Source organism: Oryx dammah, unplaced genomic scaffold (assembly GCF_014754425.2).
Source record: "Oryx dammah isolate SB20612 unplaced genomic scaffold, SCBI_Odam_1.1 HiC_scaffold_29, whole genome shotgun sequence".
In the NCBI taxonomy this organism is placed as follows: domain Eukaryota; kingdom Metazoa; phylum Chordata; class Mammalia; order Artiodactyla; family Bovidae; genus Oryx; species Oryx dammah.
In genome coordinates, this window is record NW_024070213.1 from 115489367 (window position 1) to 115505611 (window position 16245).

Consider the following 16245-nt stretch of genomic DNA (forward strand, 5'->3'; position numbering starts at 1 on the left):
TTTCAGAAGATATCCCCAGAACCAAAGAAATTCAGATATTTCATATGATAATGTGATGCTTCTTTTCAGATTACTGTTTACCCCCAAATTGTGAAATATGTATTTTTAGAAACAATAATCTTCCTCTATAATCACAATTCAAAACTAGCAGAATACTCATTGTCATTACAGAAACTATGATTGTATACTTTAAATATTTGGATACCTTTTTAATGACTATCTTAAACCAACTTTTAATTTATACATACCAAGAATATACACTTATTAGTTGAAAAATACATTGGTTCTACCTACCTACTACTTTTAATACACAACATGATAATTTGTGTCTTCTTCCTAGTAGCACAATTATAAGGACAGGAACACAAAAGATGTATTAGGGAGGTAAAGTAAGTACCAGAAAAACTTTCTTAGCCTTGGTTTATCATTTTTTTAATCTTCCCTTTGAATACACATTGTAACTGATCTGTCCTCTTTCACTACTCTTTCACTCTATTCCTACCTAAAACTTTTGAGCTTTGGAGCAAAGTCAGGTATACCATATTATCTATTGTTGCTACTGAATTAAATTACAGGTGAAAAAAAAAATGAAATGCTTGATGTTAAGGAAGAGACACAGAAACCAAGGAAGAGTAAAGAAAGAAACAGAGAGAGTGGCTGCACCTCACCAATAATTAATTATCCGGCAACTCTGGAGAAGAGGTTTCTCTCTGGACTTTATATCATTAACATAGGGCCAAAAATCAGAGTCCAGCTCTCCATTATGACTTTTGATTTTACTTTTTAAAATAAACCTCAATTTCATCTCTAATTAGTTTTAAAAACATACTTCACTCCAAATGGAGAGGAGCTTATTTCCCGTCTACAACAAGGCTTTCGCTATAGAAAAAAGAACCAGGAAGGCAAAAATTATTTGTTCCAGTATCTGTACTCAGAATCCCCCCTGCCTCCCCCCAGGAAACCAAGAAACTACAAAGAGTACGATCATCCCATAAAAGAAGACAATTTTAGCTTATCTTCTAGGCAACTCTTTCCACCCCACCCTCCCTAAACACACACAACAGAGAAGCAGTGTGTTGAGTTTGACAGAGACAGTAATTAAAGAGGGTAAAAATGCTGACTTATAGAATACTTAATACTAAGTTAAAATTGCAATATCATAACATCAAGATGGTAATTCATTCAACTTTAACCCATTTGGGAAAGTTACTTTTTTTGTAACTATAACTTCTTTATATTCTCTTAACTGTTCAAGCTAACAACTTTATTGTATACTACTGCTTCTTATAAGAAGTAAATCCAGGGACCATTCCATTTTATCTTAGACATATCATTTACTAGTTTTCCAAGCATGACAGAAATGGAAAAATATATATATTAGAACAAGAACAATTTATGTTAATTTACACAATTTGTGTTCTTCCTGTGCCTGATTCTATTAAAATTAACAAATTTAAGTTTAGTCTTATGCTTAAGGAAAAAAAAAAAAACCTAGTGAGACTCATTTACAAAGTATACAAGAATATAATTTTATAAATCTTTCCAGTGTTTGCTATAACTACGTTACATGAAATGTTTCCCTTCAAAGAAACTCAGAAGGATAGCGCTTACAAAATGAAACAAAACTTTCTGTGTTCATCTCTGGCAAGCAATGACCAAATACAATTTGCTTAGGAAAGATCTAGAACTGCTGCCTCCGGAGCAGAAACTACCACTAACATGCTGCTGTATAAAAGAGTCTTGGTGAGTGGCTACTATCTGGGACTTCTTCCTCTCTTCTCATACCAGTGAATCCATTTCATATAAAGCATAAGAGAAAACTAAAGCTTTGCAGAAGTGAAACTCAGCATGCTCCACCCAAATACTTCTAAGGTAACCACTCTAAAGCAAAAATGGCAGAAGTCATCTCTTTTATCCCTGCCTCCCAAAAAACAAACCCACAAAAGAACAAAACAACCCAAAACCCAAAGGCAAATGCTGTTGCTCAATCATCAGATGGATTTAGAGGCAAAAAACATGACAACAGCAATAATTCAAGTAAAGTATATGAGAAAATTTAAACACGCCACTTTCAAGTTAAGACAGAAGTGTAGGGGAGCTATGATCTTTATATCAGAGTCAAAAAGCTTAGGCATTATCACCAAATGTTAATTCACTTTACAGTCATCAATGAGACTATTGTATATATTTTTGCACCTTGCACTTGTAAAAGCAGATAAAATATTTAATATGTAATTTACATTGTATTTTACCAGCTCAGCATACAGGATGTATATAGATTATATCAAAGTGTAGTAGACAGTTAGGGGCCTGTGCAAACCCTGCAAAAATAGTACTTCAGGTATCTGCTAATTAAAAAAAAAAAAGAAGAAAACAAAAGACATTTTGCCATTTAGAAGGGATACAATTCAAACTACCACAAAATACAAAGGACTGCAAAAATGTATACCATTCCAACAACATATATAAGTTATTAAATAAAGATTTGATTTAAAAGAATATAAATGAAGCCTTTAAGTAGGTCTTTTCTACATGCATATTATTTCTTATTAAAGAAAAAAATATGTAAAAAGGCCATTGGTAATTGCTTTGTTAACATTTGTAGAAAATGCCAATTCTCTGGTCACAAACTCCACTAGGTTTAGCACTTAAGGTCTCTGCAGTTATAAACGTAATTTAAAATACTGTTAATTCTGTAACTCCATCGGTAAAATAATGTGACTTGGAATATGGCAGTCTTCATGTTGAGGGCAATGATCCACAGTTTGTTTTTTTTACTTTCTTAGGGGTGAACAGTTATCCAGAAGAACAGCACCCTCCGCCAACGCTCTGGGCTTGAGGTTCATCATCAATAATCTGTACACCTCGCCTTGCAGCTCCCGGCTGACTGGAGCCATTGCCTTTTGCCCTCTCATCCATTTGTGCAGTTTCTATCATTCCTAAGAGAGGGAGAAAGCAGACATCGTTTAGGACCACAACCTGAGTTTCTATTTCTCTAATTTCCGCTTACTATCATGATAGCGGACTTTCAACCAACAAGGAAACTAAGTAATAGCAAGGGTATTTGTCCAGCTGCATCACAGCCACAGTGACATCACCAGAGAAAACAAGTTTTTGATCTGAACAAATGACTGTATACAAGGGCCATCCTTAAGATTTTCCAAGTATACTTAGAAATATGTCAGCTCAGTTCAGTTCAGTTACCTACTCATGTCTGACTCTTTGCAACCCCATGGACTGCAGCACACCAGGCCTCCCTGTCCATCACCAACTCCCTCAGTTTACTGAAACTCACTTCCACTGAGTTGGTGATGCCATCCAACCATCTCATCCTCTGTCGTCCCCTCTTCCCACCTTCAAAATATGTCAAAGAAGGTCAAATTGTTCCAAGAACAAGCAATGTTTACGGTACAAGATTATTCTTCAAGTAATGTAAAGCTTTTAAGCAAACAACATTTGAAAGAACCAAAGAGTTTAGGATGAAGGAGGAAGAAGAAAGCTGGAGGACTCACACTATCTGGTTTAAAGATACAATAGAAAGTTGCTCTAATGATGACAATGAGATACTGGTGAAAGAAGAAATAGAGTCAACAAAACAGGTCCAGAAACGGACTCCCATACATATGGTCACTTGATTTTTAACACATGTGCCAAGTTTACTGAGTGAAAACAGAATCATCTTTTCAAGAAACAGTACTAGAACTGGACATTTACATGTAAAAAATGAAAGTTCAATCTGTATCTCCCACCATATGTGAACATTAATAAGAAATTAATTTCAGATCTAAATGTAAAACAAAATGTCTAGAAGAAAACACAGCAGGAGGGGCTTCCCTGGTGGCTCACTGGTAAAGAAGTAGATCCCAATGCAGGAGATCAATCCTCGATCCAGGAGGATCCCGCATGACTCAGAGCAACTAAGCCCACGCAGCACAACTACCGAGCCTGTGCTCCATAAAGCCTGGCAGCCACAGCTACTGAAGCCTGCGGGGCCCTGAGCCGGTGCTCCACAACGCAGGGAGCCACTGCCGTGGGAAGCCCGCAGAGCCCATATGGAGAGTGGCCTCTGCTCTCCGCAACTGAAGAAAAGCCCATACAGCAGTGAAGACCCAGCATGGCCAAAAATAAACTAACGAATTCTAAAAAAAAGGAAAAAATAGGAGGAAATCTCTGTAGAAGAAAATCTTTGACTTTGAGTTAGCAAAGATTTCTCATGGAAGACACACAAAAAAATGACTCATAAAGAAAAACTGATAAATCAGACCTCATTAAAATTTAGATCTTTTGCTCTTTGAGAAACAGTTAAGAAAAATGAGAATACAAGACACAGACTAGGAATAAATAGTTGCAAAATACATATCTGAAAAGATGAGCAAAGAAAAGAGAGTCCTTAGAACAGAATAAGGGTTCTAAACTTGGGTTCAGAGACCAATCTTGAAAAATGGTTTCCAAATTGCGGTATATGGGACAATTCATTGAGATGAAATTAGAAAACAGTTTCCCCCAACCTTTCAAAATTTCTGTTTTTTTAATATGTTTTACAATATACAAAATACATAAGCACTTGTATATGTTCTATAATTTTAAAATAACATATGGAGAATATTCAATCTTTTTATATAAAGATGTCATATATAACATTTACAAGCCACTGATCTAGAACCTCAGTACTCAAAGTATGGTCTGAGGACAAGTGTCATTAATCCTTGGGTGTCTGTTAGAAAACAGAAGTTCAGGCCTACATGAGACCAGCTTTATCAAATTACAATTTTAACAAGATCTCCTAGTGACTGATATGTACAGCAGTGGTTCTCATATTTTAGTATAAATCAGAATCAGGAGGAATGATTAAAACACACGTTTGGAGAACCACCTCCTAGAATTTCGATTCAGTAGGTTTGGGGTAAAGCCCAAGAATTTGCACTTCTAACACATTCTCAAATGATGCTAATGCTGCTAATTAGGGGACTACATTTAGAGAATTACTCTCCCAGGTGAACTACGAATGATCTTCAGGTTTACATAAAACTAATATTTACTCCAAAGTTTGTGTATATGTACATTTTTCTAGAGAGAAAACCATCATTTCATCATGTTCTCAAAACAGTCTGTGAGTTCAAGGAATGTAATTTGACAAAATCATCTCAACCCATTATTCTACAGACTAGGGTTTTCCTAAGTATAGTATGTGTTCTATTGGTGATATGAGAAATGACTTTCAGGTTGTATATGTGATAAACATTTTCCTTTCTCTCTCTTTTTTGAATATGAAAAAGCACAAACATATATAAAAGAAAAACATAATAAAAATCTATATGTCCATCACACACTTTCATCCATACTTGGCAATCATCACTACTATTATTTTTAAATCAAATTTATGTGTCAGACATATAAATTTCATTCATAAATTATGATTTCTAAAGATAAAAACTTTAAAAAAATAAAAATTATTTTTAGGCATAATCACAACACCATAATCATGCCTAACAAAATTCACAATATTTCTTAAGATCATCAATATCCAGTGAGTGTTCATATAGTCCCAATCGTTTCATAAATGTTCTTCTTCACTAGTTTGTCAAATTAGGATACAAATAAGGTCCATCCACTGCAACATGTTGTTACATCTCTTAAATCTTTTATTCTGTATATTCCCCTTCCATTTTTATTTTTAATGGTATTGCATTTATTTTAACATATGTTTAGCAAACACAACACATCCATACACCTACTTTTACAAAGGTCAAGAAAGAGTTCCTCAATTCCTTTGTTCTGTTTGGCTGAAGTGTGATAATGTTTTGCTCCCACAGATTCTGCATACCTTAAAAAGAAAAGTAACATCAGTAATTGCTGTAAAAAAATATTTCAAGTTTTTGACACAACTGCTATTTCAACTTTTTTTACAGTAGCACTTTTGGTGACTTATTACCAATTAACCCAGGTTTAGTGAAATTAAAATTATATACTGGTTAATATCTCTATATATTGAACCAACTTTTAAATAAGAGTATATTGCAAGACTTGAAATTTTTATAAATTAATTTGAAACCCAAATATTTTAGTTTTTGTGACTCGCTATTTGGCCATAGAAGTTTCCTTTTGCATCACTTTTATACTTTTTCCTGAAACCAGAAAAAGAACTGAAAGTGAAATATCTTTAAATGTCACAAAAAGTCTAGAAACTGCCAATGTAAACACACTTCATTGAATCCAATAGCTCAATCTATATGAAAAGGTTTGAGTAATAACTAAATGGTAAAGAACACTGTGCAAGGATGAAGACTTCTTACAGAGAGTGACTGATAGAAGGAAGAGAAAGAAAACACTTACGATTCTGCTTCTTGAATGGAAACATGTCTCTCCTTCTCCAAGTCTACTTTATTACCTAATTGGAAAAGTAAATGCCAGTGTTTAACATTGATTCATTTTTATAATGAAATTAAGCTAATTCTAAACATACAAATTCTATTTTAATTCCCTAAAAAAATAATGCAAATCCCCACCAGACTTCTCAGTGTCTTGAAACTATCAAGTGAACTCCTATGATATGAGGGTTGATCTTGACAAGGTGAATGCCTCAACCTCCCTCAGATGGCTCAATGCATATCCCTCCTGAAGCTGCGGCCTCAGAGAGAAAAGACCTCGCCCGAGGAGATGAGCATTCTTTTTGATTTAGAGTATAAATGGGATTAGGATTTACTAGGGAACTCTAAGAAAAAAAATCTGTGATTTTTATCCAAGTCTAAGTGAAGTCGCTCAGTCGTGTATGACTTTTTGCGACCCCGTGGACTGTAGCCCACCAGGCTCCTCCGTCTATGGGATTCTCCAGGCAAGAATACTGGAGTCGGTTGCCATTTCCTTCTCCAGGAAATCTTCCCGACCCAGGGATCGAACCCAGATCTCCTGCATTGCAGGCAGACGCTTTAACCTCTGAGCCACCAGGGAAGCCCCAAGTCTAAGTGGTCCCCAATCAACTCAGAGATGCTCAGTAATTAAATAAGGCCACCTTATTGCTCATGAAAATATATTAGGCTAGCCTTTTGGATCCTAAGAATACTTTGGTTTTCTGGATGATATGAACTGATTAAAGAAAGCATTAAAATGTATGGCTTTTGAAGTACTTCATCAGTGCAAGGGAAGAAACTGTACTGTTTGTTTTAAAACCATCAGAGAACTTAGTATATGAACATCATGCAGATTTTAAATTACTGAAAATAAGTTTGACTTTCCTTAAGCAATGGAACCAAACTCAAACTATGCTACAAAGCAACCAGAATAAAAGTGAAGAAACTTCAAAATGCAGATTCCTTATTATATACAGGCTAGAGATGATGGTAAGAAGGCTGGACTGAGTGCTAAAGGCAAGGGAAGTAACAGACAGGAAAGGGAGAAATACACTAAGAAATGACACGTTAAAGAAATACTTTCATTTCTTCTATTATGACCTATAGAGGTAAAAAAATCGGAGAAGGCAATGGCACCCCACTCTAGTACTCCTGCCTGGAAAATCCCATGGACAGAGGAGCCTGGAAGGCTGCAGACCATGGGGTCGCTGAGGGTCAGACACGACTGAGCAACTTCACTTTCACTTTTCACTTTCATTCACTGGAGAAGGAAATGGCAACTTACTCCAGTGTTCTTGCCTGGAGAATCCCAGGGATGGGGGAACCCGGTGGGCTGCCCTCTGTGGGGTCACACAGAGTCAGACATGACTGAAGTGACTTCGCAGCAGAGGTAAAAACGGAAATCCTGTAAATACGGTCATTTTTTTTCTTGGAACTTTAGAGCATCAAGAAGACAATTTCAGATAAAGCACTGAACTAAGCTCCCAATGAAAGATGCAATGCTTAGAACTGAGAGGTACAGGCCCAGAGGTTTTGTATATAGAAGACCTCAAATAATCTGAGCCCCTAATTATGTGCAGCCTCAAGCAACATCTGACACGGTAGCCTAAGGCTGAGAGGGAAGCACATATGCTAAAGCTCAGAAGGTCCTAACAAATTTAGTACTGAACTCTTCCTTCTTTGAACAGTTATCAGTCTAAGTCTATCTAAGCAAGAAAACACATATTAGTTCTGATCTCCCACATTATTCTGTCAATAAAATTTTTAATCTGCTAAATATTACAGTCAATATATCCAACAGTCACCAGCAGAATAAGTTGTTCTATGCCATGAAGAATGCAAAAGGCACCACCTAGTGGCAGATGGTTCCAACAAACAGGAACAAGATTCTGCCACAGTAAAAAGGTAAAGTTGGCTTAAAGTTCAACATTCAGAAAACGAAGATCATGGCATCCCATCACTTCATGGCAAATAGATGGGGAAACAGTGGAAACAGTGTCAGACTTTATTTTGGGGGGCTCTAAAATCACTGCAGATGGTGATTGCAGCCATGAAATTAAAAGAGGCTTACTCCACGGAAGGAAAGTTATGACCAACCTAGATAGCATGTTCAAAAGCAGAGACATTACTTGGCCAATAAAGGTCCGTCTAGTCAAGGCTATGGTTTTTCCTGTGGTCATGTATGGATGAGAGTTGGACTGTGAAGAAAGCTGAGCGCCAGAGAATTGATGCTTTTGAACTGTGGTGTTGGAGAAGACTCTTGAGAGTCCCATTGACTACAAGGAGATCCAACCAGTCCATTCTAAAGGAGATCAGTCCTGGGATTTCTTTGGAAGGAATGGTGCTAAAGCTGAAACTCCAGTACTTTGGCCACCTCATGCGAAGAGTGGACACACTGGAAAAGACTCTGATGCTGGGAGGGATTGGGGGCAGGAGGAGAAGGGGACGACAGAGGATAAGATGGCTGGATGGCATCACTGACTTAGATGGATGTGAGTTTGAGTGAACTCCGGGAGTTGGTGATGGACAGGGAGGCCTGGCGTGCTGCGATTCATGGGGTCGCAAAGAGTCGGACACGACTGAGCGACTGAACTGAACTGAACTGAAAAAGGTAAACAGTCTCCTATAGAAAAAGGAGACTTTTGTTGAAATTAATGAAAACCCTCTGAGTTGGTTTGATAGAGCTTAAATGTCTTTTTTTTCAAAATCTGCCAGAATTACTAACATCTACTTTTTAAAAATGAGGATAGGGAAAGTAGACAATCACCTTATTGCCTCAAATGAATATTTGGGGAAAACTGAGATACTGCTTTATTATTTAACAACATTTGACTTAACCAACTTTAATAAAGCCGGTTATTTTCTTTTTAAATTTTATGCCTTGCCACCGTGGCTTGAAGTGTCTTGGTTACCCAGCCAGAGACTGAACCTGGGCCACAGCAGGCAAAGCGCCAAGTCCTAAACACTGGGCCACCAGGGAATTCCCTAAAATCGGTTACTATTAAAATTGCTAACTATTTTAATAACACAATTAATATTTTAAACAAAAAAATCCTTCTACTAAATAACTACTGTTTCTTTGAACAGTTAAGTGCTCATGATGGATTAACAGCACAGGCTAAGTCACAAGACTGCCTTGCAGTGACTGATACCTTCCCAAAGTTCAAGACCTTTGTAGCTCCTATGTTCTTTTGAAGGCAAGAGAGCTAAAGTTGGCAGTTTTGAGGCTTATTTCCCTGATAGCTCAGATGATAAAGAGTCTGTTTGCAGTGCTGGAGACCCAGGTTCGATCCCTGGGTCAGGAAGATCCCCTAGAGAAGGAAATGGCAACCCACTCCAGTATTCTTGCCTGGAGAATCCCATGGTTGGAGGAACCTGACAGTCTACAGTCCGAGGGGTCGCAAAGAGTTGGACACGACTAAGCGACTTCACTTCACTTCTGTTACTACTCTGTGGCCACATTGGGAACTTTCCAATAGGCTTAAAACACCTGAAAACAAGAATAACCACCAAAATAAGCACCTACTTGAAAGTACTATATACTTTCTGAGGGCTGAAGCCACTGGAGAGGAAAAGGCTATCCTGCTAAGAACACTAAAAACTTTTTCTTCTTTTAAAATACCTATTTTAATAACGAACATGGAAGGGATATACCCATTGCTAAGAGCAGATGGCTAATAGCAATAAAGAGAATTTTATTTTGCTTAAACTGGATGGAATGTGTCATAGTGGAAACTTAAATCTGATAAAATTTGCTTTAACTTCTGGCTCATTTCAAAACTATACGATTTGGGGCATATTACTTCACCCCTCTTAGTTTCACTTTGTACAAATGTAGCTAATAAACTTTCCAAGGTTAATGTGAAAATAAGATATAATGTAAAAGGCCTAGTAAACAGTACACATGCAATGGAGAGTAGTTATTAAAATCAGCCATATCCATCAGTGAATGATCAAGTGAAAAATCAATACAGTTATGAGAGACTTAAAGCCCATGATAATTAATATGTCTTACCACAATCCTGACTGGCTTAGGAAATCCTTTACCCACCGCACCCCCCAACTTAGTTAGGTTTCCTTTTGCGTTATCCTAGCACCCTCCCTTACCTCTTCACAGCTTTTACCATAATATACAATAAGAGCTTGTTTTTCCTCTCTCACCCTACATGATAAACTCCGGGACGACAAGGACCATATCTATTTTTTAACTTATTCACTGTACTACTCTCAAAGCATGGTACGTGGCAGCAAGTAATACGTACTGCTGGTTAAGGATATGGGCCTGAAGCAGCAGACAGGCCTGATTAAAACCCCAGGCCTGTCTCTGAGTGCTACGTAGGCTGGGAAGTGTCACGCTCTCTAGGTCCATTTGCTCACGTGTAAAATGGCAATGGCAGCAATACCTCCTTGCAGTGCTGTCAGGAGGCTTAAATGAAATAATACGGGTGTAGTTCTTAGAACAGTGCCTGGCACTCAATAAGTGGTAAGTAGGTATTAATAAATACATGTTTAACAAACATACAAATGTTGAGAACAGACTATTAGCAACATATTCTATTAAATAGAGCAACCACAGCCAAGAGTGCTGATCAATGGATTAACCAGAACTAGAGGGAAAAGTCTCTACTAGCAAAGTATGGAGTTCTCTATTCCTGATTTAAATATTATCAGTGGTTTAGATAAGGACCGAGAAGGTTATCTAATTTACACACGAAAAAGCTAGTAGATTATAAATATGTCAAACATAAACATTCAGAAACAGATGGCAAGTTGAAATTCTTACACTTAGGTTTATATAACAGTTATGCAGGAAGACAGGAAAAGCCTAACAGAAGAGCAATACTTATAAAAATGGAATTCTGATTTTTGTTATAATCTATGTCAAAGACAAATTAAGCTGACATGACTGCTAAAAAGCATATGCAATCTTAGAGATAATAATCTAAAGAAAAAAAGAACCAAAAAGTAATGCCAGAAGTCCACAGAGGGAGTTCTAGAGTTCTTTTACTTCACCCATTAAGAATATTCCTCCACTCTAGTGAATCATGGTCTACTTTCATCTTTGGAGTCAAAAGTTACCTTTGGAGTCCTTGACTCAAAAATATGTATAGTTAAATGTAACAAGAATAGATTCAAGGGATTAGATCTGGTAGACAGAATGTCTGAAGAACTATGGATGTAGGTTTCTAACACTGTACAGGAACCAGTAACCAAAATCATCCCAAAGAAAAAGAAATGCAAGAAGGCAAACCGGTTGTCTGAGGAGGATTTACAAATAGCTGAGGAAAGAAAAGAAGCAAAAGGCAAGGAAGAAAGGGAAAGATAAACCCAAAGATAAACCCAGAGTTCCACAGAATAGCAAAGAGATAAGAAGCTCTTCTTAAATGAACAATGCAAAGAAATAGAGGAAAACAATAGAATAGGAAAGACTAGAGATTGCTTCAAGAAAACTGGAGCTATCAAGGAAACATCTCATAAAAGAATGGGCACGATAAAGGACATAAATGGTAAAGACCTAACAGAAGCAGAAGAGACTAAGAAGAGGTGGCAAGAATACACACAAAAACGGTACAAAAAGGTCTTAATGACCCAGATAACTAGAACTGGACATCCTGGAGTGTTAAGTCAAGTGGGCTTTCAGAAGCATGACTATGAGCAAAGCTAGTGGAGGTGACGGAATTCCAGCTTAGCTATTTAAAACCCTAATAGATGATGCTGTTAAACTGCTGCACTCAGTATGTCTGTAAATCTGGAAAATCCAGCAGTGGCCACAGGACTGGAAAAGGTCAGTTTTCATTCCAATCCCAAAGAAAGGCAATGCCAAAGAATGTCTACTGCACAACTGCACTCATTTCACATGCTAGTAAGGTAATGCTCAAAATCCTTCAAGACAGGCTTCAATAGTACATGAACCGATAATTTCCAGGTGTGCAAGGTGGGTTTCGAAGAGGCAGAGGAAGCCAGAGCAAACTGCCAACATTTGTTGAATGATGGAGAAAGCAAGAAGTTCCAGAAAAACATCTGCTTCACTGACTATGCTAAAGCTTTTGACTGGGTGGATCACAAGAAACTGTGGAAAATTCTTAGAGATGGGACTACCAGACCACCTTACCCGTCTCCTGAGAAACCTGTCTGCAGGTCAAGAAGCAACAGTGCTGGACATGGAACAGTAGACTGGTTCCAAATTGGAAAAGGAGTATGACAAGGCTGTATTCTGTCACCCTGCTTTTAACTTATATGCAGAGTAAATCATGCAAAATGCCAGGCTGAATGAAGCACAAGCTGGAATCAAGATTGCTGGGGGGAAATATCAACAACCTTAGATATGCAGATGATACCCCTCTAATGGCAAAGTGAAGAGGACCTAAAGAACCTCTTGATTGGGGTGTAAAAGAGTGAAAAAGTTGGTTTAAAACTCAACATTCAAAAAACTAAGATCATAGCATCTGGCCCCATCACTTCATGGCAAATAGATGGGGGAAAAGTGGAAACACTGACAGATTTTCTTTTGCTGGGCTCCAAAATCACTGTGGATAGTGACTGCCACCACAAAATAAAAAGACACTTGTTCCTTGGAAGGTAAGCAAAGACAAACCTAGACAGTGTATTAAAAACTAGTGACATCAATTTGCTGACAAAGATCTATGTAGTCAAAGCTATGGTTTTTCCAGTAGTCAGGTATGGATGTGAGTTGGAACATAAAGAAGGCAGATTGCTGAACAATTGATGCTTTTGACTTGTGCTCTTCAAGACTTTTGAGAGTCCCTTGGATAGCAAGATCAAACTAGTCAATCCTGAAAGAAATCAACCCTGAATATTCATTGGAAGGACTGATGCTGAAGCTGACACTCCAATACTTTGGCCAACTGAGTGAAAAGCCGACTCACTGGCAAAGCTCCTGATGCTGGGAAAGACTGAAGGCAAAAGAAGGGAGTGGCAGAGAATGAGACAATTAGATAGCATCACCCATTTAATGGACATGAATTTGAGCAAACTCTGGGAGACAGTGGAGCAGAAGAGACTGGCGTGCTGCAGTCCATGGGGTTGTAAAGTTGCTTAGCGACTGAACAACAACAAAATGACAAAAACACAGCTTAAGTCACTGATTTTAATTATACTGTAGTTGCCAAACTCTTTTATTTTCTAAAATAATCTGATGATGAAAAACTAAAGGTCAAGTTGAAGCAAGGCTGGGAGACTCAAAGCCCTACATGTTCAAGGTTTCCCAGCTGCTCCCCAAGGGCATTCCTTGAATTACAGATGTTTGAATCTCCTGAAAGATCCCTTCCAAATTCTAAATTACTCTAAAATATTAAATACTAAAATACCATTCTTTTCTCATGTAACTTTAAAATGAAAATTATTTACTTACTATTTTTTAATAAAGTATTAAAGAAACAAAGGACATTTTAAAAAATTAATGACACTTACCTACTATACATAAACAGATTTCATTTCCCAACATTTTCCGTAATTCTTTCACCCAGTTTTTAACCTGTGTATACAAGCGTAAATATTAAAACAAATCCTGTTACAATGACTACAATTACAATACCCCAAAATACAATGCTGTGAAAATACCTCAAAATTCTGTCTAATGGTCCACATATTTAGTTATTAGGAATGATTCACTATCAGTTCAGTTCAGTTCAGTCGCTCAGTCGTGTCCGACTCTTTGCGACCCCATGAATCGCAGCACGCCAGGCCTCCCTGTCCATCACCAACTCCCAGAGTTCACTCAGACTTGCGTCCATCGAGTCAGCGATGCCATCCAGCCATCTTATCCTCAGTTGTCCCCTTCTTCTCCTGCCCCCAATCCCTCCCAGCATCAGAGTCTTTTCCAATGAGTCCACAGCTGGGTATTGTTTTTGCTTTGGCTCCATCCCTTTCATTCTTTCTGGATTTATTCCTCCACTGACCTCCAGTAGCCTACTGGGCACCTACTGACCTGGGCAGTTCCTCTTTCAGTATCCTATCATTTTGCCTTTTCATACTGTTCATGGGGTTCTCAAGGCAAGAATACTGAAGTGGTTTGCCATTCCCTTCTCCAATGGACCATATTCTGTCAGACCTCTCCACCATGACCTGCCCGTCTTGGGTTGCCCCGCGGGCATGGCTTGGTTTCATTGAATTAGACAAGGCTGTGGTCCTAGTGTGATTAGAGTGACTATATAGGATCATTTATATTGCAAATCACACACACACACACACACACACACACACATATCCAATAGAACAATTTCTCTCTCCATCTACATATAAGTATAAAGAGAAGCACCTCTAATTACAATCTTTCATAAATCGTCCACAAATCTAAGCAAAGCTGTTCACCAGAGCAAAAGTATGTCAACTCTAGCATCTGATAATAGATGCTTGTATAGAATCACACTGGATTGAAGAAAATATGGGCTTGGGAATTCCCTAGTGGTCCAGTGGCTAGAATTCAGTGCTTTACTCTCAGGGCCAGGGTTCAATCCCTGGTCAGGAAACTAAGATCCCACATGCCACATGATGCGACCAAAAAAAAAAACCTAAAAAACACACACATACACGAGCTTAATTAAGTCTTTTATACCCCAGTTGGTTCCAAAAGAGAGGGCACGGGAGCTTCTGTGACACACATTTAAAGGAAAAACAAAACGTACAGGAGTAGAAAAAGAGGAAAATAAGTTTTATTCTTTGGTGTGAGGTAGGTTTCTTCACCCTCGGCGTCTCTGGTATTTGGGCCTCAGCAGCCCTCTGCGGGGGGGGCCCGTCCTGTGCAGTGACTGCTGTCGGGCGGTGCCCCTGGCCTCCGGGCGGTGCCCCTGGCCTCCCACCCACCAGACTCGGCGCCACTGCCAGGTGTGACAACCAAGGGCGCCTCTAGAGATCGCTAGCACCCACGGGTAACCACTCGACTGCAAGGGAATCCCTGAATCTAACCAATATTCCTTTTAATTGTTATTCATCTGCGGTCAGATTCGCCTCCACAGGTATTCTATTCATTAACCCATACACTCTGTGATGAGTTAAAGAGGGTCAGAAATTCTCTGCCAAGAGTCTATTTCTTCTCTCTCTGACTCTGTTCTAACCTAGTCTCTTGCTTTGACCAAGAGAAGGTGGCAGCACTAATGCCATGCCAATTCCAGACTAAAGCCTTAGGAAGGTCTGGCAGCTCTCTCTTGGGATCTGGTTGTCATATAAGGTTTGGCTGGAATACAGAATAATGAGAGCATGTGGACAGAGTACTGGAGAACAAGACACCAAATGGACTGAGAAGGCACACGGAGGAAAACCAGGCCCTCTTGGATCCAGGTCCCCCCCCAGCCAACCCCCAGCTCATGCAGCTGTCTGAGTGACTCCACTGACACCACATGGAGCAGAGGATTTGTCCAGAAAAGAAAGAGAGTAAAAATCACTCAGTCCTGTCCGACTCTTTGCAACCCCATGGACTACACAGTCCGTGGAATTCTTCAGGCCAGAATACTGGAGTGGGTAGCCTTTCCCTTCTCCAGGGGATCTTACCAACCCAGGGATCGAACCCAGGTCTCCTGCATTGCAGGTAGATTCCTTACCAACTGAGTCACAAGGGAAGCCCAAGAATACTGGAGTGGGTAGCCTATCTCTTCTCCAGGGGATTTTCCCGACCCAGGAATTGAACCAGGGTCTCCTGCATTGCAGGCACATTCTTTACCAACTGTCAGGGAAGCTCAGGCAACCCTCAAAACCACGAGAAATAATACGTTGCTGTTTTAAGCCATCAAATTTGGGGTGTTTTGTTATGCAGCAAGATAGATAACTGGTCACTTTTCAACCTAAATGACTCCACTTTCTTTTAATCAATAAAATACTTAAACCATTTCTTTTCATGCAAAAAAGGCAAGAAGGGATAGAAGGGATAACAAACAGCATCCCA

General features: G+C 38.7%; 1 protein-coding gene across 1 annotated transcript in view; it reads right to left on the reverse strand.

Annotated features, from left to right (window-relative positions):
- Nucleotides 1-1314: 1314 nt before the first annotated feature.
- RAB21 (RAB21, member RAS oncogene family) overlaps nt 1315-16245 on the reverse strand; it is a 30740-nt gene continuing 15809 nt past the window's right edge. Inside the window, exons 4-7 of the mRNA XM_040233881.1 lie at nt 13779-13842; nt 6334-6388; nt 5736-5824; nt 1315-2939 (exon numbers count right to left, since the gene is read on the reverse strand). Of these exons, the coding sequence (XP_040089815.1) occupies nt 2797-2939; nt 5736-5824; nt 6334-6388; nt 13779-13842 (351 nt within the window). The 3' untranslated portion in view covers nt 1315-2796. The remainder of the gene's footprint in view (nt 2940-5735; nt 5825-6333; nt 6389-13778; nt 13843-16245) is intronic.